The sequence below is a fragment of the Emys orbicularis genome, chromosome 16 (assembly GCF_028017835.1).
Source record: "Emys orbicularis isolate rEmyOrb1 chromosome 16, rEmyOrb1.hap1, whole genome shotgun sequence".
Classification (NCBI taxonomy): domain Eukaryota; kingdom Metazoa; phylum Chordata; order Testudines; family Emydidae; genus Emys; species Emys orbicularis.
In genome coordinates, this window is record NC_088698.1 from 11,871,124 (window position 1) to 11,895,865 (window position 24,742).

Below are 24,742 nucleotides of genomic sequence, written 5' to 3' on the forward strand. Positions count from 1 at the left end.
ATATTTTGGAGAAATATAAACCTGTAATCCAAATTAGTTACAAATATACTTTTAAAAATTAAAACAAAAGTTAGCTTTTGGAAAAAACATTCACACAAACCAATACCAAACAAGACTGACTAGAGATGTAAATGTAGCAGAGTGTTGTCTAATGGTTCGAGGCTCAAGCATAGCTCAAGAGAGGAGTTCTATTCCCAGATCTGCCACCAACTGACTGTGATCTTGGGCAAGTCACTTAACCTCTCTGTATTTTGTTTCTCAATTTTAAAAGAGGGGTAATTATTTACAAGGGTTGTGTGAGGCTCAGTTAATTGTATCTTAAAGCACTTTTAGGCCTGGTCCACACTAACCCCCCACTTCGAACTAAGGTACGCAACTTAATAACATAGCTGAAGTCGAAGTACCTTAGTTCGAACTTACTGCGGGTCCAGACGCGGCAGGGAGGCTCCCCCGTCGATGCCGCGTACTCCTCTCGCCGAGCTGGAGTACTGGCGTCGACGGTGAGCACTTCCGGGATCGATCCCAGAAGATCGATTGCTTACTGCCGGACCCGGAGGTAAGTATAGACCTACCCTTAGATTCTCAGATTAAATGTGGTATAGAAGGGCAAAGTTTTGTTATGTAGTTAGATACGGTTGGGTTAAGCAGCTAATACTGGAAAAAGGAGAGGTTCAGTCTCCTTTAAAATGTATTTGCTATTGACTAAGATATTTTTACAAATCTTCCCATCCTCAAAATCTTTCAACTGTATAGATGTCATTATGATCGGAAGATTCTGCAAAAAACCTTTGGCGAGTGGAAGGAGGAATGGTGGATTGTCTGCAGAGAGTGGAAGCTTAGCGTCAGAGCTGACTGCCATTACAGGTCTGTGAAATGACCTTGTATTGTTGTTCACAGCTGTGTGAGACATCCTCCCTGGGTCTTGGAGGATGGTGTGTATGTCAGTAAACAAACTACCCCAGCAGCACTGTTAGGTGAGGAAAGGCCAATATTAATGCTTTCCTCACTTATTATGTACAACTTTTTCTTCCTTCCTTATGGCCCCCCTTCATCCAACAAACAGTACATTTTTCTTTCTTTGTCCTAAGATGAAATCAGATGTCACAGCTCAGGTGTCTTCGGAGTACTGTTCACCTTGTATGAATCAAATTTCCTGATTTCCATGAATCAATAATTAATTTAGATCACTCTGAACATGTTCATATTGATATTCCTCTCGTCTTCTAAGTGGCCAAGTTCTCTTGAGGTATGCTGTTATTTGACTTGAAGGAAGGAGCAAATGAGCAGCTGGACACTTGTCTTTTGTATTCTTTTTTTATTGTGTCAAAATGCAGAGTAGTTGCCATGCCGCTTGTCTACTGCTCACATGTTGACTAAGATTTGGGAACTTGATTTCTGTCTTGCTCCCAGATTATCTTCCATGTTGGCACAAACTCTGAGCCCATTAGCAGTGAAACAGGCATTCTAGATCCTCTTCTGCTTATATTGCTGTATGATGGGACAAATTAAGTTTCCTTTTCAAGAGGCTTTTATATATCTTGAGTAACCTCATAATCCCTTTATACCTTCCTCTCAACCTCTTACTGTAACATCAAAGCCTCTTGTACTCTTCTCTCTTTCTCACAAGGCTTTTTTGGCTATTATTCATAGGAACAAAGGGGTTTCTTCTTTATTCACCTTGTCTCAGAGAGTGAGGAGTTAATGGATACCCTAAGAGTTCTGTCCCCTTTTTTACATGCTCTCTCTGTGCAGTCCTTTTCAGTTTGAGAAAGCTTTCAGAATCCTCTCGTTAATGTCTCAGTATGGGGCAGTGTAATTATTTAGAGGTAGACTGAAACATAGATGGATGAGTGATTGAGAGGCTAGGCCATACACACTCACTAAAAATATCTCTGTGAAGATGTTGCCTTTGCAGAATGGGTTATCCAAAGGTTGATCCAAAACTTTTTCCCCTTGGATGTTAGGAAGCCTCACTTTCCTTGTGCCACCATGACTTTTCCATTGAATGGCAGAAGAAAAAGTCCAGATTCTGTGCTGCAAGACAGTTCGCTTTCAGAATCTGACTATAAAGTCTCACTAGAAGCTGCTCTGTGTGATAGGAATTTCTCCTGCCCATTCCAGAGCAACTGAGACCAGGTCTGCTGTACAGGAACTGGCTAGATTGGATCAAGGCTTATGATGCATTTTTTTGTTTTGTTTTTAACATGTGAACATAAGAATGGCCATAGTGGGTCAGCTCAATGGTCCATCTAGCTCAGTATCCTGTCTTCTGACAGTGCCAGCGCCAGATGCTTCAGAGGGAATGAATGGAACAGGGCAACTTATCAAGTGATCCATTCTCTGTCATCCAGTCCAGTCAGAGTTTAGGGACACCCAGGTTGCAACCTGGCCATCTTGGCTAATACCCTTGATGGACCTATCCTCCATGAATTTATCTAATTCTTTTTTTAATCTAGTTATTCTTTTGGCCTTCACAACATCTCCTGGCAATGAGTTCCCAAGGTTGACTGTGTATTGTGTGAAGAAGTACTTCCTTATGTTTGTTTTAAACATAATGTCTATTAATTTAATTGTGTGAGCCCTGGTTCTTGTCTTCTGTGAAGGGGTAAATAACACTTTCTTATTCACTTTCTCCACACCATTCATGATTTTATAGACTATCATATCCTCCCTTAGTCTCTTTTCTAAAATGAACACTGGCAGCCTTTTTAATCTCTCCTTAATTTCTTTGAATCATTTTTGTTGCCCTTCTCTGTATCTTATCCAATTCTAATATCTTTTCTGTTATTCAGATATTTCCTATACAACCTGATATTCCAAGCCTGGAAGACTTTTATATGCCAGCAGCGAGAAAAGAGGAGCAAGTATCGTGTCGCAGAGGCTCATGGTGAGAGGGGAAGGGGGAGCAGCTTTCTTAAACATTGATGTCAGTTTTTCAAGGGATGTGTGTGGACAAATCTCTATTCCCTGCATGTGTTTGTGTATTTACCTCCCCAACTCCTGTGTGCAAGTGTAATTTACCAAGGCTTGTGATGTGTTCTCCATCACTGGTAATTTTTAAATCAAACTTGGGTGTTACACTCTGGGAATTATTTGGGGAAGTTCTGTGGCCTGTGTAATACAAGAGATCAGACTAGATGATCACAATGGCCTTGGAATCTCTGAATCTTATGTGCAGATGGTTGTCTACCTAAGGCTAGCAGGGGAGATTGCTCTTGATGCATTGTACTGTGCAGCTATACAGATAGTTAGGGATGCCAGTGAAAAAGCTTAAGGGACTCTCTATCTGCTCTTCAGACTCTCTACCTGCACTTCAGTGTGGGTCTGATCATTGGTATGGTATGTATTTGAATGGATATTTTCACTAGAACAAATTATTGGTGGAGTTCCCCAGCCCCTCAGCTGATGTAGGAGTCAGCTCTGGCTTCCTCTCTGTGCATATGTTGGTTTTTACCCACCTTATCCTGAGTCCCCTCTCTTTTCAGAACACATGTTACGAGTGAAATGAAGCGCATAACATTTTCACAGTGAAATAGAGTTCTGACTTGAGCTATGTTGAGTCCTAGATTCTGTAGCTCCTAAGTGCACCCTGCTTTAGTGCACATGTTCTCTGGTCTACCGTGGCTATGAAACCCAGCTGGGGAATCGCACATGCAAAGGGGATACATATTCTAGATGCACTGGAGGAGAAAGAAAGTTTTCTTTGCAAATGCCTGTCCCACTGACTCACTTGCCTGTAATGGTCTCAACTTCCAGTGACTACAGACAAAGATAGAGTGATTCCTTTGAGATCAAGTGGTAAATGACTGTAATTTTAAAGCTGAAGTCAAGATTTCTGTCCCATACTGCATGTCCAGTGTGAGGTTAGCTGACAACTGTGGTGTTTGTATATGTGTGCAACCCTGGAAATTTACAGACTGGCACCTAATGTCGGGTATAGTAAACTCAAAAGAGACTCATCCACCTTCTTGTGGAGGGAGGTCCCAGCAGTTGTGGAAGTAAATGTGTCCCTTAGGCCAAGTGGCAACTGTAAAGTGAGGGCAGGGGTGAGGAAGGATTCTGTCCTCCCGACTGCTGCAGATGCGCCTACTCCAAGCCAGTTTATTTGGTCAGGTACAGGGACTAGGACCTGGCTGTAGTTTGTAAAGCACTTGGGGATATTTCAGGATGGAGGGAAATAATATACCTGTAAAATATTTATTGTTTTCCCGTCTCCAAGTAAGGAGGCCAGGCATTAACATGCAGCCCTACTCCCATTTTCACAAGGAGTCAAATTGCATCTCGAGGTGTTGATTATAAAACCTTAGAATTTACAACATTGAAGAGGAGAAAATACTTATGCCAGTAGCTCTGAGCAATGCTTTTAAATGTTAATACCATATATCAAATTAACACAAATTATTTGGCTTACAAAGAAAAATAATGACAGGTTTCAGAGTAGCAGCCGTGTTAGTCTGAAGAAGTGGGCTGTAGCCCACGAAAGCTTATGCTCTAATAAATTTGTTAGTCTCTAAGGTGCCACAAGTACTCCTGTTCTTTTTAAAGAAAAATAATAAACCTCCCATTAATTAGTAAAAAAGTGAAAAAGAAGTAATCCCTTTTAAGATATGTTAGATCTTGGCTCACTAGATTTTGGAGGACGTTGCCATAGAAAGATATAAGTTTTCTATTTGATTTTAAATATTAAATAGCATAAAATTAACCAGCTTGTGTTTGGGGGAAGATACACTTTGGGTCATTTCTCATTAATAATAGTCCAAATCAACACCATCAGTCTTGGGCTATGGGTTTGTTCTAAGAGATTGAGAGAGAGGCAGTTTGTCCTAATGGATAGACCACTGGACTGTGATTTAGGAAACCTATGTTGTGTTCCTGGCTATGCTGCTGAACTTGGGCAAGCTCTTATCCTCACCTCTCTGTGCTTCAATGTCCCCATTAAAATGGGGATAATACTCCCTTGTAAAGTGCTTTGAGAACTACCGATGAAGCGCTATATAAAGAGCTAGATATTATATTTTAATCTTGTCCAATAAGCCAGGTATGCTGAGTATTTCATACCCTTAGGAGATCTGGAAGATTTAAAAAGATGCCAAGCCCAGGTTTGTGCTATGTTTGTACAGAGTCCAGCACAATGGGTCAGTGATGGGCAGCTAGGCAGCTACTGCTATACAAATAATATTTCCTCAGCATTCTCAGTAACTGTATCTGAAGCTGCAGTATGTGCCCACAGGAATCGTGCAGCCTGAACAAAGTCATTCAACAGTGTTTTATTTATACCTTGCGGGTTATGTGAAGCTATTGATATTTCAGATCTTATCTTAAACCCATCTCCATTGCTCTGCCAGCCTCTAAGGGGCTTGTCTACATAAATTATTCTGGAATTAAAGTGTATGAATTTAAAGTGCAATAGCTATTTCGCAGTAAGTCTTCATGTGGACACTCTTGTTCCTGAATAAGAGTGTCCATGCAGGGAGCTATTGAGGAGTAGCTATTCTGGACAATTTCCTTGTGCAGACAAGGCTTATCTGTGCCTCTCTCTCTCTAACCCCAGCTCTTGGAATGGCTGCAGTTTTAGCCTTTCCCAGTAGGTGGCAATGTAAGGCTGATAATGATTTTTAAAATACCAAATCCTTGTATGTCATTTAAAAAAAATGTTATAACCATTGCTGTGCACAGCGGAGAAGCAGAAGCTGCGCTGGACATGGCAGCATTGGCTGATCTACATTGATGTTCGCAGGACCAAGCATAGGATGCGATCCGAGGCTTTGGCGTTCAGGGAAACCAGCACTCTGCGGTGAGAAACCACAAACACCTTCTCTATCCCATGATCTGCTCCCACACTAAATGTTCCTGGTTCATAGTTATGATTTTGTCTCAACTGCCTTCTCCCCTACCCCTCAAAGGACCACATGACTCCATCTAGAAGGCAGTGCATCAGTAACGTGTATGTAGAGCCCTGCCTTTCCTGATGAGAGGAGGTTAGTTCCTCACCCCAGACTGCAGAATTAATGTGTCTTAAATGCTTTTGGCAGCATGTCATGGAGAGTGTGGACAAGACGACTGCGCCAGAAGTGTACTGGACGTGAGATGAATACTCTGGCCCTGCAGCACTGGGCCCAGAGCCTGCAGTTTCGGGTAAGTCCTTCAAACCCCAACCCTTTATACCTGAGATCACACATGGCTGTGAGTAATAGCTAGCAAATGAATAAAGAATTCTCCACCCTCAATAATCCTTTGTACACTGAGGTACCTCTAATGAAAGGATGTACAGAGTGAGTGATGCGAGGTATAGGTTTGGCCTTACCCCTCCAGATGTGCATGCAGGTGTGAGTTCCCCAGGCAAGATCTTACCTGTGAACTGCTTCTCAGTGGTGCAAGTAAAATAGAACCATCCCCGGGTTCTCTCCACATGGGGTCCTCAAACACCCTTCTTCTCTACAATGCAGGTATAAAAGCAAAATCCAGGCTTTTCTAGATTTCAGTGTATTTCTAAGGAGCTGCGTGGCCAAAGGGAATTATTATGATTCTTTACACCATGCCCAGGAAGATAGCAGTTGCTTTATAGAGTAATTTAAAAAGACAAGACGTGGTCTCTGTCCCAAAGTGCTCCCCACTTTAAAACAAATTGATAAATAAGAGGTGGAGGAAAATGATTTTTATTATGTTTCAAACGGCCAAAAGGAGTCAATCATCTTATCTTCCTCACTGGGTCATTTACACTCACGACCCAGCAGATGCGAAGTGACTGTAGGACACTCACTGTTCAATGGACAGTTAATCTTTTGTGAAATCCAAAGTGAAAATAATTTGTCAAGACGATATATTTTATTTCCTGCGCCCTGGAATTGTTCAGCCTTTCCCTGGAAGGGTGGCGGTTGCTGTCATGGGTTTAGAACAAGGCACTTGCTCTCTTCCCACTTGGGTAGGGTGTGGTCTTTGCTTCTAGCCTGACTGACAGATGGCAACCCTGCATGGGATCAGCACTTTGCCAGGGAGGCTGGTCCCATGACTTGGGAAACACTGTTAGGACTTTAGATACCAGCTTCCTTCATCTCTTTTATATGAAAAGATTGTACTTGGGAGCCCATTATTAATTCCCAGAAAGTAGCATTCTGCCCTTTAAAAGGAAGAAATGGTAGTGTAACTTAAAATTTCTCAGGCTGTTGTAAGACTGACCCTGGAATTCCCTATTTCTTCTCACCTTCCACTCTGCAGTATGATTTGGGTATAGAAACAGCTCAGTGTTGTTGACAAGGTGAGAGGAGTTTGGTTGTACATGTAGGGAAAGCCAGGGTGGGAATGAGAGGGAAGGAGGAGGAGGTTAATGAAAGTCCAGGCCTAAATAGATTGGAAATGACCAGCAGAATTGAACATACATTATTGCTTCATGAAAATCTCATTCCCCATAGCTCCTTTATTTCTGTCTCCTGGTCTCTATTTGATATGCTCTCCCTCTCCATTGCCTTTGTGCTTCCTTTTCCCCTTCTTCTGCTCTTGCCCATTCCCTCAATGTTCCCTTGCTCTCCTCTGCTTATTCTTGGCTGACCCTCCTCCTCATTTTTTCTAATTCGTATTGTCAGGCCTGGCTACAGTGGATGGAGCTGTATTTGCACATCCAGCATGACAAGCAGAAGGAGGCCCGGGCAGTGAATCATCATCAGCACTGGGAGCTGAGGAGATGCATGAAGGCCTGGCTGGGGCACCTGCAGCTTCAAAGAGAAAAGAAGCATCAGGACAGTGAGTGAGAATCATAGAAATATAAGACTGGAAGGGACCTAGATAGGTTATCTAGTCCAGTCTGCTGCACTGAAGCAGGACTAAATATTATCTAGACCAGCCCTGACAGATGTTTGTCTAACCTGTTCTTAAAAACCTCCAATGACGGAGATTCCACAACATCCCTAGGTAATTTGTTTCAGTGCTTAACCTTACGGTTAGGAAGTTTTTCCTAATGTCTAACCTAAATCTTCCTTGTTGCAATTTAAACCCATTACTTCTTTTCCGGTCCTTGATGGTTAAGGAGAACAGTTTATCACCCTCCTTCTTGTAACAACCTTTTATGTACTTGAAGACTGTTATCGTGTCCCCTGCCAAGTCTTCTCTTCTCCAGACTAAACAAGCCCAGTTTTTTCAATCTTTCTTCGTAGGCAGTCTTTTCTAGACCTTTAATCATTTGTTGCTCTCCTCTGGACTTTCTCCAGTTTGTCCACACCTTTCCTGAATTGTGGTGCCCAGAACTGGACACAGTACTCTAGCTGAGGCCTTATCAGTGCTGAATAGAGTGGAAGAATTACCTCTTGTGTCTTGCTTACAACAGTCCTGCTGTACATTCCAGAATGATGTTCACTTTTTTTGAAACAGTATTACATTGTTGACCCATATTTAGTTTGTGAGCCATTATCACCCCCAGATCCGTTTCTACAGTTCTCTTTCCTAGGCAGTCATTTCCCATTTTGTATTTGTACAATTATTCCTCAGTAAGGGGAGTACTTTGCATTTGTCCTTATTGAATTTCATTCTATTTAATTCAGACCATTTCTCAAGTTTGTCAAGATCATTTTGAATTTTAATCCTGTCCTCCAAAGTGCTTGCAACCCTCCCAGCTTGGTATCTTCTGCAAACTTTACAAGTGTATTCTCTATTCCATAGTCCAAATCATTTATGAAGATACACCTCTACCCCGATATAACGCGACCCTATATAACACGAATTCGGATATAACGTGGTAAAGCAGTGCTCCAGGGGGGTGGGGCTGCGCACTCCGGTGGATCAAAGCAAGTTCGATATAACGCGGTTTCACCTATAATGCGGTAAGATTTTTTGGCTCCCGAGGGCAGCATTATATCGAGGTAGAGGTGTATTTGAATAGAACCAGACCCACGACAGATCCCTTCAGGACTCCACTCAATATGCCCTTCCAGCTCAATTGTGAGCCATTGATAACTACGCTGAGTATGGTTTATGAGCCAGTTGTCCACCCACCCTGTAGTAGATTCATCTAGCCTATATTTCCCTAGTTTGTTTATGAGAAGGTCATGTGAGACAGTATCAAAAGCCTTACTAAAGTCGAAATATATGACATCTACTGCTTCCCTGTGATCCACAAAGCTTGTTACCCTGTCAAAGAAGGATAGTAGCTTGGTGATTTGTTCTTGACAAATCCAGGTTGACTGTTACTTATTACCTTATTTTCTTCTAGGAGCTTACAATTTGATTGTTTGATTATTTGCTCCATTATCATTCTGGGTACTAAAGTTAAGATGACTGGTCTATAATTCCCTGGCTTGTCCTTATTCCACTTTTTATAGATAGATACTATATTTGAATGGAGAGATGGGACAGAATAGGGCTTCACTATCTAAACAACTCATTGCCACCGATAGGAGAAGTTGATATATTTTCCCTTTTAGGAGACCCAACAGATGCTTCTGTTTGGTGGTTCAGCAGCTGAAGAGCTGTGGCCTGGGCTAGCAAGGATTGTGTGGTTTGTCTACAGATGCATCCAGAATGCTGTTGCCTTATTGTGGATGGATGGATAAGAGGATGGATATGGTCTTAGAAAGGAAATTGCTGTATTGACCAAAGCTTACACATTGTAGCGTGTACTCTGATTGGGGTACCTGACAGGAAGAAGTATGAAGCCAACTTCAGAACTAGTATCAGTTCCTGCAAGGGTATCCTGAATAACCAGAACAATGTCAGCTAATAGGTGGTGGTAAAATTCTTGGTCAAATTCCCATCATCCCTTGCTGGTACTGGAGATTCTGTCACTTGAGAGCCTAGAGTTTGCATGTCATTGCCTTGTCCTGACACAAATGATGCAGGAGCAGAGAAAGCTGGTCATGTGTAATTCGTGTCTGTTTTTCTAGAGCTGGCTCAGGAACATCACCAAGTCTGTGTGCTCCAACAGTCTTTCTCTGGCTGGCGGCAGGCCTGGGAGCACAGGAGAAGCATGCAAATCCACCAGGAGTGCATTGGTGAGCTAGCAGCAAGGGTTACCTTACGGAGAGTCTTCACACACTGGAAGCATTGTATCCTTTGTGTATGCTGCCATAGAGGTGCCAGGTTCAAGATATTCCTGCAGGTGGACGGGGCAGATGAGCAATAATGTAAGAAGCAGCATTTGGGTCAGGCATGGTTGGACTGAGAAGCACTTGTTCATTAGAAAGGTGCAGGATAGTCCATAGTGAATGGGCATTGGAAGGGAGCAAGACTAGCACTTGGAACACATTAAGTAAAAACCTGTAGGGACTAGGATATGGCAGCAGGGAATCGCTGACAGTAGACAAGAGATGCGTCTTTTTAAACCAGTGAAGCCTCTAACAGCTTTGCTGCAACCAAAATGTCTCTGTGTGCATACCAGTGCAGAAAACCCAACGCTAAAGCAATTGTGGGCTGGAATTTAGTGCCTGTCCCTGAAGAAGAGGGTGTGTTGTGTGTGTCTATAAAAGATACTTTATTTTTAACTTGATGACAGATGTTGTACTGTGCATGGAAGAGACCTGGAAGCACAAGCTTGCAGAAAAGCATCACCGGCACCATCTGTTGGTAAGAGCTTTGTAATATCTCAGGTGAGAGGGAATCTAGGCTATTTGGAATGATTTCCCAGAGCCGCACCTAGCCACATGTGTGTTCATGTCAATGGTGAGTGTGTCATGCTTTAGGTGCTATGTATAGCATTTCCTTCCATGAAATGTTCAGCTCAGATACTAGGTGCACAGATTCAAACTGTCATGGAATCCACCAAACTCTCTGTACCTCAGGGTGTTGTGTGTAGAGAAGATAGATTCATAGACTTTAAGGCCAGAAAGGGACCATCATGATCATCTAGTCTGACCTCCTGCACATCACAGGCCACAGGACCTCACCACCCATTCCTGTAATAGACCCATAACCTCTGGCTGACTTACTGAAGTCCTCAGATCATAATTTAAAGACTTCAAGTAACAGAGAATCCACCCACTTACATTAGTTTACACCTGAAAGTGACCCATGTCCCATGCTGCAGAGGATGGCGAAACCCCCCAGGGTCTCTGCCAGTCTGATCCAGGGGAAAATTCCTTCCCGACCCCAAATATGGTGATCAGTGAGACCCTGAGCTTATGGGCAAGGCCCACCAGCCAGACACCTGGGAAATAATTCTCTGTAGTAACTCCGAACCCTCCCCATCTAGTGTCCCATCACTTCCCATCAGAGATATTTTGCTAGCAGTTGCAGATTGGCTACATACCATTGTAGGCAGTCTCATCATACCATGCCTTCTATAAACATATCAAGCTCAGTCTTGAAGGCAGTTAGGTTTTTTGCCACCACTGCTTCCCTTGGAAGGCTTTTCCAGAACATCACTCCTCTGATGGTTAGAAACCTTGATCTAATTTCAAACCTAAACTTGATGGCCAGTAATATCCATTTGTTCTTGTGTCCACATTGGCGCTTAACTTTAATAAGATAGAGCACTGACACTCATATCTTGATAGGAAATCTCATCTGAGACATATCTTTCCAATCAAGAGCAAATCAAGTTATTGTTCCAATCAAGAAGCAAATTAACTCAGACCAGTTGGTCTCTCATGCGCACCCTGACCCCTTCATTCTGGAATAGCATCTTCCCCTTTTTATTCTAGTGATTTTTCTCACCTTTGCTACTTATGCAGGAGGATTACTGCCCCAGTGCCATGAGGATAAATGGCTTTGTTCCTGTTTACACTGCTGTGCTACAGGAGTCAATGTCTGTACTTCCTGTACTCCCCTCTTGAAGATTGAAAATCTTCCCTCTGTGATAATGCCATCATGTACCAGCCACCTGTGTGAGAGCCTATAAATGTCTCTTCTGCTTGGGGAGGGATAGGAGTTAGTCTTTTTTTCCCCTTTATCCTTAAAAGCACCCCCACTTCCCAACATAAATAAATTCCTTATCTCTGGTATTCATAGGACCTCTGGCTTGTTGGAGCAGATATTATTCTGTAGTGTGAGGCAGTTTTGATCATCAAAAAAATGACCCTAAAGCCAGTGAGATTATATTTTGGAAATAGCAGTAGTAGTGTAACAGGAAGTGCTGGCCTTTTAAGGCAGGGTACATTCTCGGCACATAATTCTTCCCAGTTCAGCCCAGTATTGAGGCATTCTGGGATTTGTAGTTCAGTGAGACCATAAGAGTTAGAGGTCAGTAAAGAGCTGGGAGAGGGGAGAGCAGTATTTAAGATCCCCTTTCCCAGTACAGAGAGATCTTGGGAAGGGATAGGTTGTGAGTCTCCCCTGCTTCAGGGTAGGAGCAAGTTGTGGGTCTCCAGTCAGACAGGGAAAGGGCAGGACCTATTGATCTCTCCATTGAGAGAGGGTGTGGGAAGGGGCCTGGGCAGTGATTGCTGACAGAGCAAGGGAGAGAGCTGGATGACTCGAGAAGAAACCCGAGGAAGGGAGAGGTTTTTAATTTAGCTGGAGAGCTAAACTCTCCAACCAGGGGGAGGGAGCCTGAGGCTCGGCTATGTATCCATGACACGGCAGTAAGACTGACCATTACAAGTAGCAACAAAGCTGGATTCTACATGCCCAGCTTTGGCTATCTGTAAGGAGCAGTTGGTCCCAAGGAAATTGGCTCTTGGCTGCTTGGTTATTCAGGCTACACAGTGAATGGTAAGTAAAATTCTGCTGATTGTTTTCTCAGCACTTTGGGTTTAATGCCTTGCGGAAGAACATTATAAATGCTCGTCTCCAGCAAATGAGAAGAAATTTGGCTCATCGGCAGCATCAAGTAATGGTGGGTTTAATTTGTGTTATGCTGTATTTATATGAGACCTTTCCCTGAACCTTCCCACCTTCTCACACCTGTTCCTACAAAGTGTTCTCTAGTCACTTGCATTGGTCCCTTGCTACCAGCAGTTTCAGAAAATATCTCCTGTGTAAGTCTAGGGTCAGTCACAGACATGTTGGCCTAGTTATGTGTTGTTATACAGCCTCATTGTGAACCTCTTCGTAGCCAAGAAGATTTATAGCCTCTCTCTGTATGCAGGGAACAATTGGCTGTAACCCTGTGACAAGAAGTGGTTCAACTAAGCTCAGCAGAGTTCGCATTATAGCAGCACCTGGATGTACAACATTTCTATTTTCAATTGTTTGAGGACTCCAGGTCTGCATTAAAGACATTCAGAGCAGCTGGAAGAAAACAGAATTGTATCAGGCTTTTTAGACCTCTTTGTTTTGTATAGCAGCACAGTGTTCTTTAAGGAACTCTCCCTCCAGAATGCTGTATTAGCAGAACATCTGCATCGTCATTCTTTTGGATTCTCCCGCTCTTGTTACCTGAGTTTTTCTATCTCTGCTGTTTTGCTCCAGTTGTTGCAGAGCTTCTGGAATCGCTGGAAGTGTCGGTTAGAACAGGAGGAGGAAGAGCGTCAGCGGTCCCTGACACTAGCAGCTCGCAACCACTACAGGTACTTCAGGGAACTATATTTTCAGATGCAACTAAAGAGCTGGAACTCATCAGCTCTTGGTTCTGATTTTAAATCTGGTAATACTTTGATGCGTGAGATCATCCTGGCACATTATGAAGAGTGGTCTAGTTCTGAACCATACCTCATTTGAGAAACATGGGAGGGAAATTGACATTGGTAAGCCATAAGCCTTGTCTAGGTTCACTTATTTAAAAAAAAAAAAAATCTCCCATCAGTGTGTGGAGTACTAGTGTAGACACGGCATAGGCGGTTTTGCCACCAGGTTGCATAGACCTGCACTGAGCAGGGTTAGAAAACAGGGTGGTAAAACATCTTCCCTGTCTACATGAGTGCTATCACCATAGGAACCTAGAGTGGGAGAGATCATTTTTTGGGTAGGTGTTGTTAACTACCATAGAGGCTAAATTCCTCTTTCATCCCAGTGAAGATACTTATTCCAGGGTTGAGTGCATAATTATGAAGCAGTAGAAGAAACTTTTGCAACTGTTTTACCTAGGGAGGTGGTGGAATCTCCTTCCTTGGAGGTTTTTAAGGCCCGGCTTGACAAAGCCCTGGCTGGGATGATTTAGTTGGGAATTGGTCCTGCTTTGAGCAGGGGGTTGGACTAGATGACCTCCTGAGGTCCCTTCCAACCCTGATATTCTATGATTCTATGAACTGTACCTGCCTAGATTGTGTTTTTAAATAAATATGTAACTTCTGCTTTTGTTGCCTTTCTTTTGGTGGGGTGGGACGAATCTATATGGCATACTTAAAGCACTTTAAGGTAACACAATTATTTCCTGATTGAGACTGACTTTTCAGGACACTTAAGTTATATGGAGCTGTCCAGGTCCCGAGCTGCTCTTTCAAATAGAGGGAGGCTGTTTGCTGAATAGTTGGGTTTTGTTTTTTTATTTCAGGGTAACGCTTCTGCACAAGTCTGTCAGGTTGTGGTTAAGGAATGCCAAGTGGAGGAAACACAGGCAGGTATGGAGTATTTGTCATGTTTAAGTAGCTCTTACACGAGATTCAACCCAAATGATTCTAAAAGCGGGAGGATGAAGGATGGGTGAATGTGCCAGTCATTTCTGTGGTGCAGCAGGTTCATAGGATAAAATGATGTCCTCTCTGATCAATAGTTTGTTGAAAGAATTGTACATCATCCAGTCAGAGCACTTCTCTGGGAATCAAAGCATGCTAATGTTGGTTGTTGGAGTTTCTAGGAAGAACAGAAAGCCTTGATTTATGACAGGAAGTTGATTTATGATCATTATTACTATTATTGTTTAGTTTCCAGTAGTGCCCACACTGTAAGCCTTGTTAAGAACATAAGAAAGGCCGTACTGGGTCAGACCAAAGGTCCATCTAGCCCAGTATCCTGTCTACCGACGGTGGCCAATGCCAGGTGCCCCAGAGGGAGTGAACCTAACAGGCAATGATCAAGTGATCTCTCTCCTGCCATCCATCTCCACCCTCTGACAGACAGAGGCTAGGGACACCATTCCTTACCCATCCTGGCTAATAGCCATTAATGGATTTAACCACCATGAATTTATCCAGTTCTCTTTTAAACTCTGTTATAGTCCTAGCCTTCACAACCTTCTCAGGTAAGGAGTTCCACAAGTTGACTGTGCGCTGCGTGAAGAAGAACTTCCTTTTATTTGTTTTAAACCTGCTGCCTATTAATTTCATTTGATGACCCCTAGTTCTTGTATTATGGGAATAAGTAAATAACTTTTCCTTATCCACTTTCTCCACATCACTCATGATTTTATATACCTCTATCATATCCCCCCTTAGTCTCCTCTTTTCCAAGCTGAAGAGTCCTAGCCTCTTTAATCTCTCCTCATATGGGACCCATTCCAAACCCTTAATCATTTTAGTTGCCCTTTTCTGAACCTTTTCTAGTGCCAGTATATCTTTTTTGAGATGAGGAGACCACATCTGTACACAGTATTCGAGATGAGGGCGTACCATCGATTTATATAAGGGCAATAATATATTCTCAGTCTTATTCTCTATCCCCTTTTTAATGATTCCTAACATCCTGTTTGCTTTTTTGACCGCCTCTGCACACTGCGTGGACATTTTCAGAGAACTATCCACGATGACTCCAAGATCTTTTTCCTGACTCGTTGTAGCTAAATTAGCCCCCATCATATTGTATGTATAGTTGGGGTTATTTTTTCCAATGTGCATTACTTTACATTTATCCACATTAAATTTCATTTGCCATTTTGTTGCCCAATCACTTAGTTTTGTGAGATCTTTTTGAAGTTCTTCACAGTCTGCTTTGGACTTAACTGTCTTGAGCAGTTTAGTATCATCTGCAAACTTTGCCACCTCACTGTTTACCCCTTTCTCCAGATCATTTATGAATAAGTTGAATAGGATCGGTCCGAGGACTGACCCTTGGGGAACACCACTAGTTACCCCTTTCCGTTCTGAGAATTTACCATTAATTCCTACCCTTTGTTCCCTGTCTTTTAACCAGTTCTCAATCCATGAAAGGACCTTCCCTTTTATCCCATGGCAGCTTAATTTACATAAGAGCCTTTGGTGAGGGACCTTGTCAAAGGCTTTCTGGAAATCTAAGTACACTATGTCCACTGGATCCCCCTTGTCCACATGTTTGTTGACCCCTTCAAAGAATTCTAATAGATTAGTAAGACACGATTTCCCTTTACAGAAACCATGTTGACTATTGCTCAACAGTTTATGTTTTTCTATGTGTCGGACAATTTTATTCTTAACTATTGTTTCGACTAATTTGCCCGGTACAGACGTTAGACTTACCGGTCTGTAATTGCCGGGATCACCTCTAGAGCCCTTTTTAAATATTGGCGTTACATTAGCTAACTTCCAGTCATTGGGTACAGAAGCCGATTTAAAGGACAGGTTACAAACCTTAGTTAACAGTTCCGCAACTTCACATTTGAGTTCTTTCAGAACTCTTGGGTGAATGCCCTCTGGTCCCGGTGAAATATTGTTTTGAAATATTACTTTGTTCTGAGTGCAGCCTCCAGAATCAGCTGGAACTGTTGAGCTAGTTGGGTGGAATTGCTTTTCCACCTCCTTCCCTGTGAGAAGTGTGGAGTAGAGTTTTATAAAGACTAGAAACAAACCCCCAAAGCTAGGTACACATAACACTTATATGTTAAGTAGGATAGTTTAGTTCAGATGGCCTTGTTGTGGTAGTCCCTTAGGAAGGGAGCACTGTTCTGAAATGAAACCAAGCCTGTCATTTGCTTTTTAGATGCAATATGCCAAAGCTGACAGTCACTATGGAAGAGTGATCTTGCCTGTCACCTTCCAGGCCTGGAAGAGGGTTAAGAACTATCAACGCTGGTGGAGAGAGATGAAGGAAACCGCATCATGCTTTCATAGGTACAGTGGATTGTTCTTATGGACTGACTTTAAAGAGTATGTGCATTGGGCTGCAGCAACCAGTGACATGTGTAACTAAGACTAAAATGTGTTGTACAATCCACTTAGGTCACCCCATGAAAAGAAAAGGTGACTTACTGGAACCTGTCGTTCTTCCGTAGTTGCCCCTGCGCCTTCCCACGTGTTGTTCCCTTACATCTTGACACCAAGGGTTACAGAATCTCACAGGTGGGAATGCTCAGAGGGTTTGAAGAAATAGTAATGTTACTTTGGAGAACAGAAAGAATCGGGCTGTTGAGAGGCAGTGTGGTCTAGTGAATTGAGATGAGACAGAGGCAGGAACCCGTGATGTCTCATTTTGGCTCTGACACTGACTTGGAGCTTGTCTGCACATAAACTGGAACCGCTGCAACTGGAATCACATTGTTTGCAATTCACACCTTTGTTTACTTTGATGTAACTTTGTGCATGGGCACTCTGCATTGGTTTAAAGCTAGTTTACATCATTTCAGTTGGCTCCTGTTATTTACCAGTGACAATATTTACCATGAGCAAGCTAAACTGCTATAAGCCAACTTTAAACTAGTGCAGTGTCCATGCAAATTTGTACTCATTTTAACTAAATCACAACATCACAGCTTTAGTTAAACCGGAGCAACTTCTGTGTATAGACAAGCCCCAAATGTATAACTTAAGTGAGTAAAAATCAATGTTGGTCACAGTGAAATGAGTATCCAGCTGCAGACTTGCACTAAAATAACTAACCTCCAACCAATGTAGTTATTCTGCTTCCAGTTTCTGTATATATAAGTCCTTGCATTGTTGCCTTGGCACGTCACTAATGGCTTTCCTTCTCCAGAGGAGCTCAGCACCCCCCTCTCACACTGAAATAAACAGACGCCGGGGGTGCTTATCACCTCTGAAAGTTAGGCCACTAACCTGTCCCTCAGTTTCCCCACCTGTAAAGTAGGGATAATGAAATTACTAGCCTACTTCACTGGGATGTTGTGGTGGTTAGTTAATGGTTTGTACAGTGGGTTGAGGATATAAAATGCTATATTTATTCAGTACATTGTTATCTTCTTTTCACTTCTGTAATGATGGGGGGGGAAATGAGAAAAATACTACTCTTTAGAGATTTTAAAAGAACTTTTGTGGGCTCTTATTGTTTGCATGAATTCAATCCTGACTCTGAGCTGGCAGGGGTGTGATGCAACTAAACTTAAGCATCGCTTCAGTTTTCTGATTAGAAAGCACATGACGAAGCACAGCTTCTCTAAAGAGGGGCTGTGTCCAGACCTAGATTCCTACAATGGACTCCCTCCTGGGAAGCATTTTTCCTTTTAAGTCAGAAGAAAAACATTTTTTTTAACACTGACTCTCCTCCTTCTCAGCATGCCTGGGCCCTTTACCCAGATGGCTTTTAAGTTATTTTTATGGGCTAGAAATGATTACGTCCTGATGAATTTCTGCCATCAAAAGCCAGGCTGCACAGCTTAAAAACAAGCCACAGAGCGCCTTGGTACTGTTTTAGAAGATACCTTGCTTTCTAGGAGACACACATGTAGGTTTGGAGGGTGGCTTGAGTAATGAGGACAGCTGCTCTTCTGAAAGCAATTAGAGGAGTTTGTTTTGGCTAAGTCGGAGTGCAGCTGTGGCACACTGGAGATCAGAATAAAGAGCAGGCCCAAAGCCCATATTTTTCTAGCTCAGGAGGCTTAATGAGGTGATTAAAGGAAAATTGGCTGCTGCTATGTAGCTTGTGTCTCCTCAGCCAGAAAAGGGGTTGAACATATGAGGGAATGGGGAAAGATTTTTAAAGGCACAAATTACTGTTAGGTGAATGTTGCCTCTTAAGCTGAATGGTTAGCCAATATTTGGGGCCTTGCCTGATTTGTTTGAGTTAGGAGGAGAAAATTATTGAGTCAGGTATTTGTTTGATGCAGTTATGTTTATTTACAAAGAAAGTACACACAGTCTCATTGCCCTGAACGCAGGGAACAAGGAACAAACAAGAGGCAGTTTCCGTATCCAAAAATCCAAGCCTGCTTTTCAAACAGTTCTGTGTGCAGAATAAGTTCTCTCTCTTGGCTTCCTCCTAGGGCCACACTCACCAGTACTTATCTCGCTTTCTGATCCTGTCTCCTTCTGACACACATAGCTCCACCACTCAGTGCCCCAGCCCCTGCATTTGCAATCAGTCTATGGATACCGTCTTATTCTCCCTGAGTTAGTTATTGCTGTGGCGTTCCCGTGCTGTCCAGGGCCTTGGGTGGCACCTTCTGTTGTTGTTTACTCCTTAAAGATCTTAATTACTACTTTCATTTAGTCTGAATGAAAGATGGGTAGCATGACCATCAGCTTCAACAAGGTCTGTGATTGCCTCTAAATCAAACACGCTTGCTGGCAGCCACCAACACCCTCCATCACAACACGCCTAAACCCTATTGATTTTCAACCTGTTAAATTGCTGTTTGTACCTTTGAAAACATCTAATAAACTGCAGTAGCTTCCTGCTCAGAAGTTACCTGGTCAGCCCTGAGTCATCTTCCAGTTGTGTTGAGGCTAGGGAAGGGCTGGGACCTGTTGGCAGGTTAGGAAATATATCCAGGTTAAAGAGTTTTGGAAACAGCTCCTCCTTGGAACTGCTGCTGCAGTCTGAGATTGGTGCTGTTCCAGTTGGGCTGTGGCCTACGCTTCTGGGCTGGTAAATTTTCACAGCAGTTGGGCAACGTGTGTGTGTAATGTATAGTGTTATTACCCCTTCCCTAGATCTCTCCTCCATATATATATATATTGTGCTTTACGTCAGTGGTTCCCAAACTTTTTAGTAAGGGGATCCACCAACTGCATTTTGTCGTTTCTGGGTACCCACCATTACGAATGGTGTGTGTGTGTGTGTGTCTGTGCGTGTGTGTTACTGTTTACTATTTTTAAATCTTTTATTAATTGAAACACAAAAGAAAAACAAAATCACCTCCCCAGCCCCTTGCTCTTACTTTCCCAGCCCTGTCCCCCTCTTGTGGCTAGAGAACTCTAATAGGGCTCCTGGTACACCCCATTACTCCTTCAAGTAAGAGTGGAAGACAGGCTACAATAGAAAACACAAAAGAGCCTTCCAGGCTGTCTCTGTGCTGGGTAGCAATTAGCCTCTCCAAGATCCTCTCATATCTGGGGGCTTTACTGAAACAGACTCCAAAAAAACAGATTCCTCTCCCAGCAAGGGGGCCACGCAATCCCAGTCTTCCCTTGTATCAAGGTGAGGAGAGCATCCCTGCTCCCCCATCCCTGGCCTGGCCTGGCCAGGTCCCATCCTGCCCCCAAGTCCCCTGCTCAGCTCATCCTGCTCCCGCAACCCCAGCTGGCCCCTCTCTCCCTGCAGCCAGGCCACAATTATTATCATGCTGATGACTTTCTACTTGCTTGGTCCAGCCACTTCCTCTGCGCTGCTGCTGCCCATATTCCGCTCTCCACATTGCTGCCTGCTGTCCAGGGGAAGTGAGAGCAGGGTCTGGGTGGCAGCAGCAGAGTGGAGGAAGAGACTGGAGCCAGCAAGTGGACAGTCCTCAGCCAGTCCTCAACCTGTGTGTGCCCTGGGATGCTTTCTCTATGCTGCTGCCAAGACCCCGTTCTCAAGGCTGCTGCCTATGTTAAGTGAGAGTGGGGGTCAGGTGGAAGCACTTCCAGGGCACGCGCGGAGCTGGGACAGGCTGCTGACTGTCCGCTTGCTGGCTCTGTTGACTTCCTCTGCATTGCTGCTGCTGTCCGGATCCTGCTCCCCACACTGCTGCCTGCTGCCCAGGGGAAGTGAGAGTGCTGGGGTGGGGGCACATCTCTAGGGTACAGATAACCCAATCCTCTAGTGGGTCAGGACCCACTATTTGGAAATCACTCCTTTACGTTTTGAAACACTTTACAAACATATCCCCATATACCCTTGCGAGGGAGGTAGGAAGGCAGGCAGGCAGGCAAGTCTATTATCCCATTTTATAGAGGAGGAAACTGAGGCTGCAAGATTAAATGATTTGCCTAAGGTTACGCAGTGAGGCATTGGCAGAGAAGTGAATAGAACACAGGAGGCCATTTGGTCCAGTGCTTAGACCACTCTGCCTCCTATACGTTTTTGTCAAGATATTTTTCTGCAAGTCCATTTTACAACATTTGCTAAATTTGTAACTCAAACCACTGTCACTTAAAGAAAAAAAAAGAAAAGAAAAGAAAAAGAAGTTGTTGTGCCTGTCTTTAAACATGACAAATCATAGATTAAGGTCTGTCAGTGTGTGGAGGTAGCAGGGCTGCGTTCATAGCTTTTGAAGAAGAAGCACAAGGTTATATTATATCATTTGCTTTCAGATATATTGTCAATGAGGGAACTGGAAATTAGAATAATCTGGGTGGAAATAGGAAATTCTAGCAAATTCAGCAGAACAATAAATGTTTTCTTAACATTCAGTAGTCTAAGTGGGATTTCAAGGAGCAGTGGAATGGACTGTATACTTGTGTGTGCATGTAATTATTTTTTAAAAATCCATGGAATAAAGAGGTGTAATTGACTTCTAAAACAGTCTTGCCTGATGCTATAAAATCAAAGCAACTGCATAACAAATGGTTTCAATTTGGACAGACTGGCATTGTCATCAGAGCCCATAAGGCAAGTCCCTTAGATGTTAGAACAGGATTCATTGGTTCCACTGACATTCTTCATTTTTGCTTGCAGGGAATTGTTGATGAGACAGGTATTTGACACGTGGTGGCTGAGTGCATGTCAGCATCGAGAGAACCATACGAGAGAGAGAATGGTAAATGCAGCACTTTCCCTTGGACTTCACCAAGGGGATAGATGGAACAGTTTCCTGATCACCTCCTGTGAACATGAGCAGCACAAGATAGGCTTGCACCCATTGCTATTCCACATGAGACGATTTCCTGTGTCCATCACCACCTCTGAGGAAGCTTGCCCTGCTGCTCATTACAGCCTATATCATGAATTCACCAATTTTCTCCTGTCTGTTGCAGGCCATTCTTCACTCTAAGCAGCAGGTGTTGGTTCGTTTCTGGTGCTCCTGGCGCAGGAGAACAGCGGTGTGTTTGGAGGAGCGAGAGAGCACGGCTCTTGCCCATGATCATTACTGCCACCTGTTGCTGCGGAAGACTTTCCATTTCTGGAAGAAGAACGTTCAGGAGATCAAATCAGAGTAAGAGGGAGACTGATCCTGATTCAGTCTCAAAATTGGCCCCTTTCACAAAGGAACAGAGGGTCCTGTGGCACCTTTAAGACTAACAGAAGTATTGGGAGCATAAGCTTTCGTGGGTAAGAACCTCACTTCTTCAGATGCAAGTCTTGCATCTGAAGAAGTGAGGTTCTTACCCACGAAAGCTTATGCTCCCAATACTTCTGTTAGTCTTAAAGGTGCCACAGGACCCTCTGTTGCTTTTTACAGATTCAGACTAACACGGCTACCCCTCTGATACTTTTCACAAAGGAGTTTCTGATTCACACCAACACTGACCCCTCACATGTTTTAGAAGCTGTTAGCACATCCTAAATGTTTACATATTTAATAAATGTACTTTCCCAGCACAATAGCAAATGTGGATTCAGGCTTGGTGCTAGAGAAGCACAATAGGTCTGGGTCAGTAAGAGAACTGTCTGGTCTGTTTTTCCTTTAGGAGGATCAAGGAGGTGAAAGCTATTAGGTTTCACTATTCAAAGTGCCTGCAGTGGTCTTGGAGCAAGTGGAGAAAGGTGAGAATTCGAGCAGGTAGAGAGTTCTGAATCCTCCTCTATTTATAGATTACCTGTGCTCATCATTTAGCTGCTTAACAGACACCATATCAAAGGCATTGTATAGTCATAATACTAGTTAATCTTGGGCTACCCTAACCAAAGGCTGCTCTCTCCAAGGAGGGGTAAAACACTGCAATAAGGGAGGAGTAGGAATAGTGTGGGAAGATGAGAGGGAGTTCTTTGTTTGTCCTGCATTGCTCCCCTGCTCGCAGAGGCAGGGAGGGCAGGGCTGTGGCTCAGTGGTGTTACCCAGACAGTGTTTTTGGGACTATTATATGAATTTGCGTGTGAAGGCTTCCCCAACCATTAGCGCACTCTGTACTTCCCAGAGCATCACTTAAGAGCTCCAGTCCCTGAGGGGAACTCCTGGGAAATACCACACAGTGCTTTCTGTTCTCAGGAAGGTTTTTATTAAATAACCCTTTTGAGAAAGATGATAGTTAAATATTACACCAATCTCTAGCTCTGTGATGATTGGTACCTGCATGAAACATTATCTCCAGTTCATAGAACCTTGTGGCAATCTTCTGATTGTAACAGTTCTTCCCGTCTCTTGTGAATGGGATATTCGCAAAAAGCACGTCCGCTGCTGTTTCAACCAGCCTGACTTCAATAAAGACTGTTACTCCAAGGGCACCCTGGTGCACCCTTTATGGGAGCCTAGTGCTCTTTCACTGCTACAACCATTCTAGGACAATACACACTGCTGGCTGGAAGTGGCAGCCCAGCTAGCATGCTCCAGATACTTTGAGTGGGAGAAGGGTCATATCATCATCCCCATGGCAAATCCCAAAGGCTCATGGCCTCCTTGCAAATTGAGTGCCACCTGGATCAATCTCTGATCAGGTGCTTAAGGTGGTCTGATTGCGTATTCAATTTATGTCCATCACTAGCAATCATGTAGTGCCACCAAAGCTTTTGGTGCCACATGATTGTCGGCGTTGTAGCGACATTCCTTGGTACACACACTACAAAATTTGTTGCTTTTTCATTCCTATAATATGTTCAAAGCAAGAAAGCCACCAAAACCAAACCAGTGCTGATGAAGGTGGCTGCTGGGTTCGGCACTGAATATCCTAGTTTCTGATCTTGTCCCTCCACTTGATATGGAGCAGCTGACAGAGACAGCAAGAATTGAAAATTTCAGTCTCTTGTGTTCTTCAGCCTTTCTTGGGGCCCACGTTTCACAAGGAGGGTCATATGCTGTTTGGCATATCAGCTTCAGGGATGATAGCCTTTTCCCAGAATATAAAGGTTTGCTGATCTAGTGGTTGGAGAAGCAGGGCTGTCAGACCTGTGTTGCTGGGGGTCATAGGCGGGAGTGGGGTTTCTGTTGTCTTGTTAACTGGCACCAAAGTAAGCCATAAGGAAATCCGAGATCTGTGTCCTCTTCATGTGAGGGGAACAAAGTCAGCACTGCACTTCCCTTTTTTTGAACAATCTGATTGCAGGGTCCCTTTTCCCTAAATTACCCTTATATTATTAAATAAATCCTGGCATCTGAGTATTCTCCAGCTCCATTGTTACTGCTAGTGAGGTGTATCTCATGAGCCATGGGGGGAGCACTGGACCTTTAATTTATTTGGGCTCTGCCCTATATATGACTTGTCATCAGATCCCAGGTATTAGATTTAGGCTTGGTTTGGTGGTTGGGTGATGAGACCAGGAATCATGTGACAGTAGCCTGCGGCCTCCTGTGAGAGAGAGCCTTCTCCGTCAGAGAGAGGAAGGTCGGGGCTAGGAAAGGCCATGGGGAAGTTTCTCCAGAGATGAGCAGAGTCTGGAGTAGGCCTGGAAGAGCTCTCCTGCTCAGAGAGAGCTGAGAGTTAACTGGGGCCTGAAGCCACAATACAAGGGTACCTGGGAGACAGACCATCAGGGAAGTGCTCTCAGCAGATCTAGAGGGGACCAGGGTCAAAGAGGAGCAGGGGAAGGACTTTCCATACCAGCCATAGGGAAAGGCCTGACTGAAGTGACCTGCAGTGACAGGTGGGAGCAGAAGCTGTAAGGGGAACAACAGCCTTGAGAAGAAGACACTTGAGGCTATACCATGCAGCAGAACCTGGGTTTTGGAATGAGCAGTTGAGCCCAGCAAAGGGCTGAAGAAACTGTGGAATGGGGGACAGAGTGGTTC

The 24,742-nt window shown here is 43.6% G+C and overlaps 1 protein-coding gene across 1 annotated transcript in view; it reads left to right on the forward strand.

Annotated features, from left to right (window-relative positions):
- The window catches only part of SFI1 (SFI1 centrin binding protein), a 49,829-nt gene that overhangs the window by 4,566 nt on the left and 20,521 nt on the right, over positions 1-24,742 (forward strand). The window contains exons 4-17 of the mRNA XM_065417929.1: positions 754-864; positions 2,793-2,887; positions 5,677-5,794; positions 6,033-6,135; positions 7,581-7,737; positions 9,870-10,031; positions 10,478-10,548; positions 12,665-12,757; positions 13,333-13,430; positions 14,354-14,420; positions 16,690-16,820; positions 21,538-21,619; positions 21,837-22,015; positions 22,491-22,566. Coding sequence (XP_065274001.1) covers positions 754-864; positions 2,793-2,887; positions 5,677-5,794; positions 6,033-6,135; positions 7,581-7,737; positions 9,870-10,031; positions 10,478-10,548; positions 12,665-12,757; positions 13,333-13,430; positions 14,354-14,420; positions 16,690-16,820; positions 21,538-21,619; positions 21,837-22,015; positions 22,491-22,566 — 1,543 coding nt within the window. The remainder of the gene's footprint in view (positions 1-753; positions 865-2,792; positions 2,888-5,676; positions 5,795-6,032; positions 6,136-7,580; positions 7,738-9,869; positions 10,032-10,477; positions 10,549-12,664; positions 12,758-13,332; positions 13,431-14,353; positions 14,421-16,689; positions 16,821-21,537; positions 21,620-21,836; positions 22,016-22,490; positions 22,567-24,742) is intronic.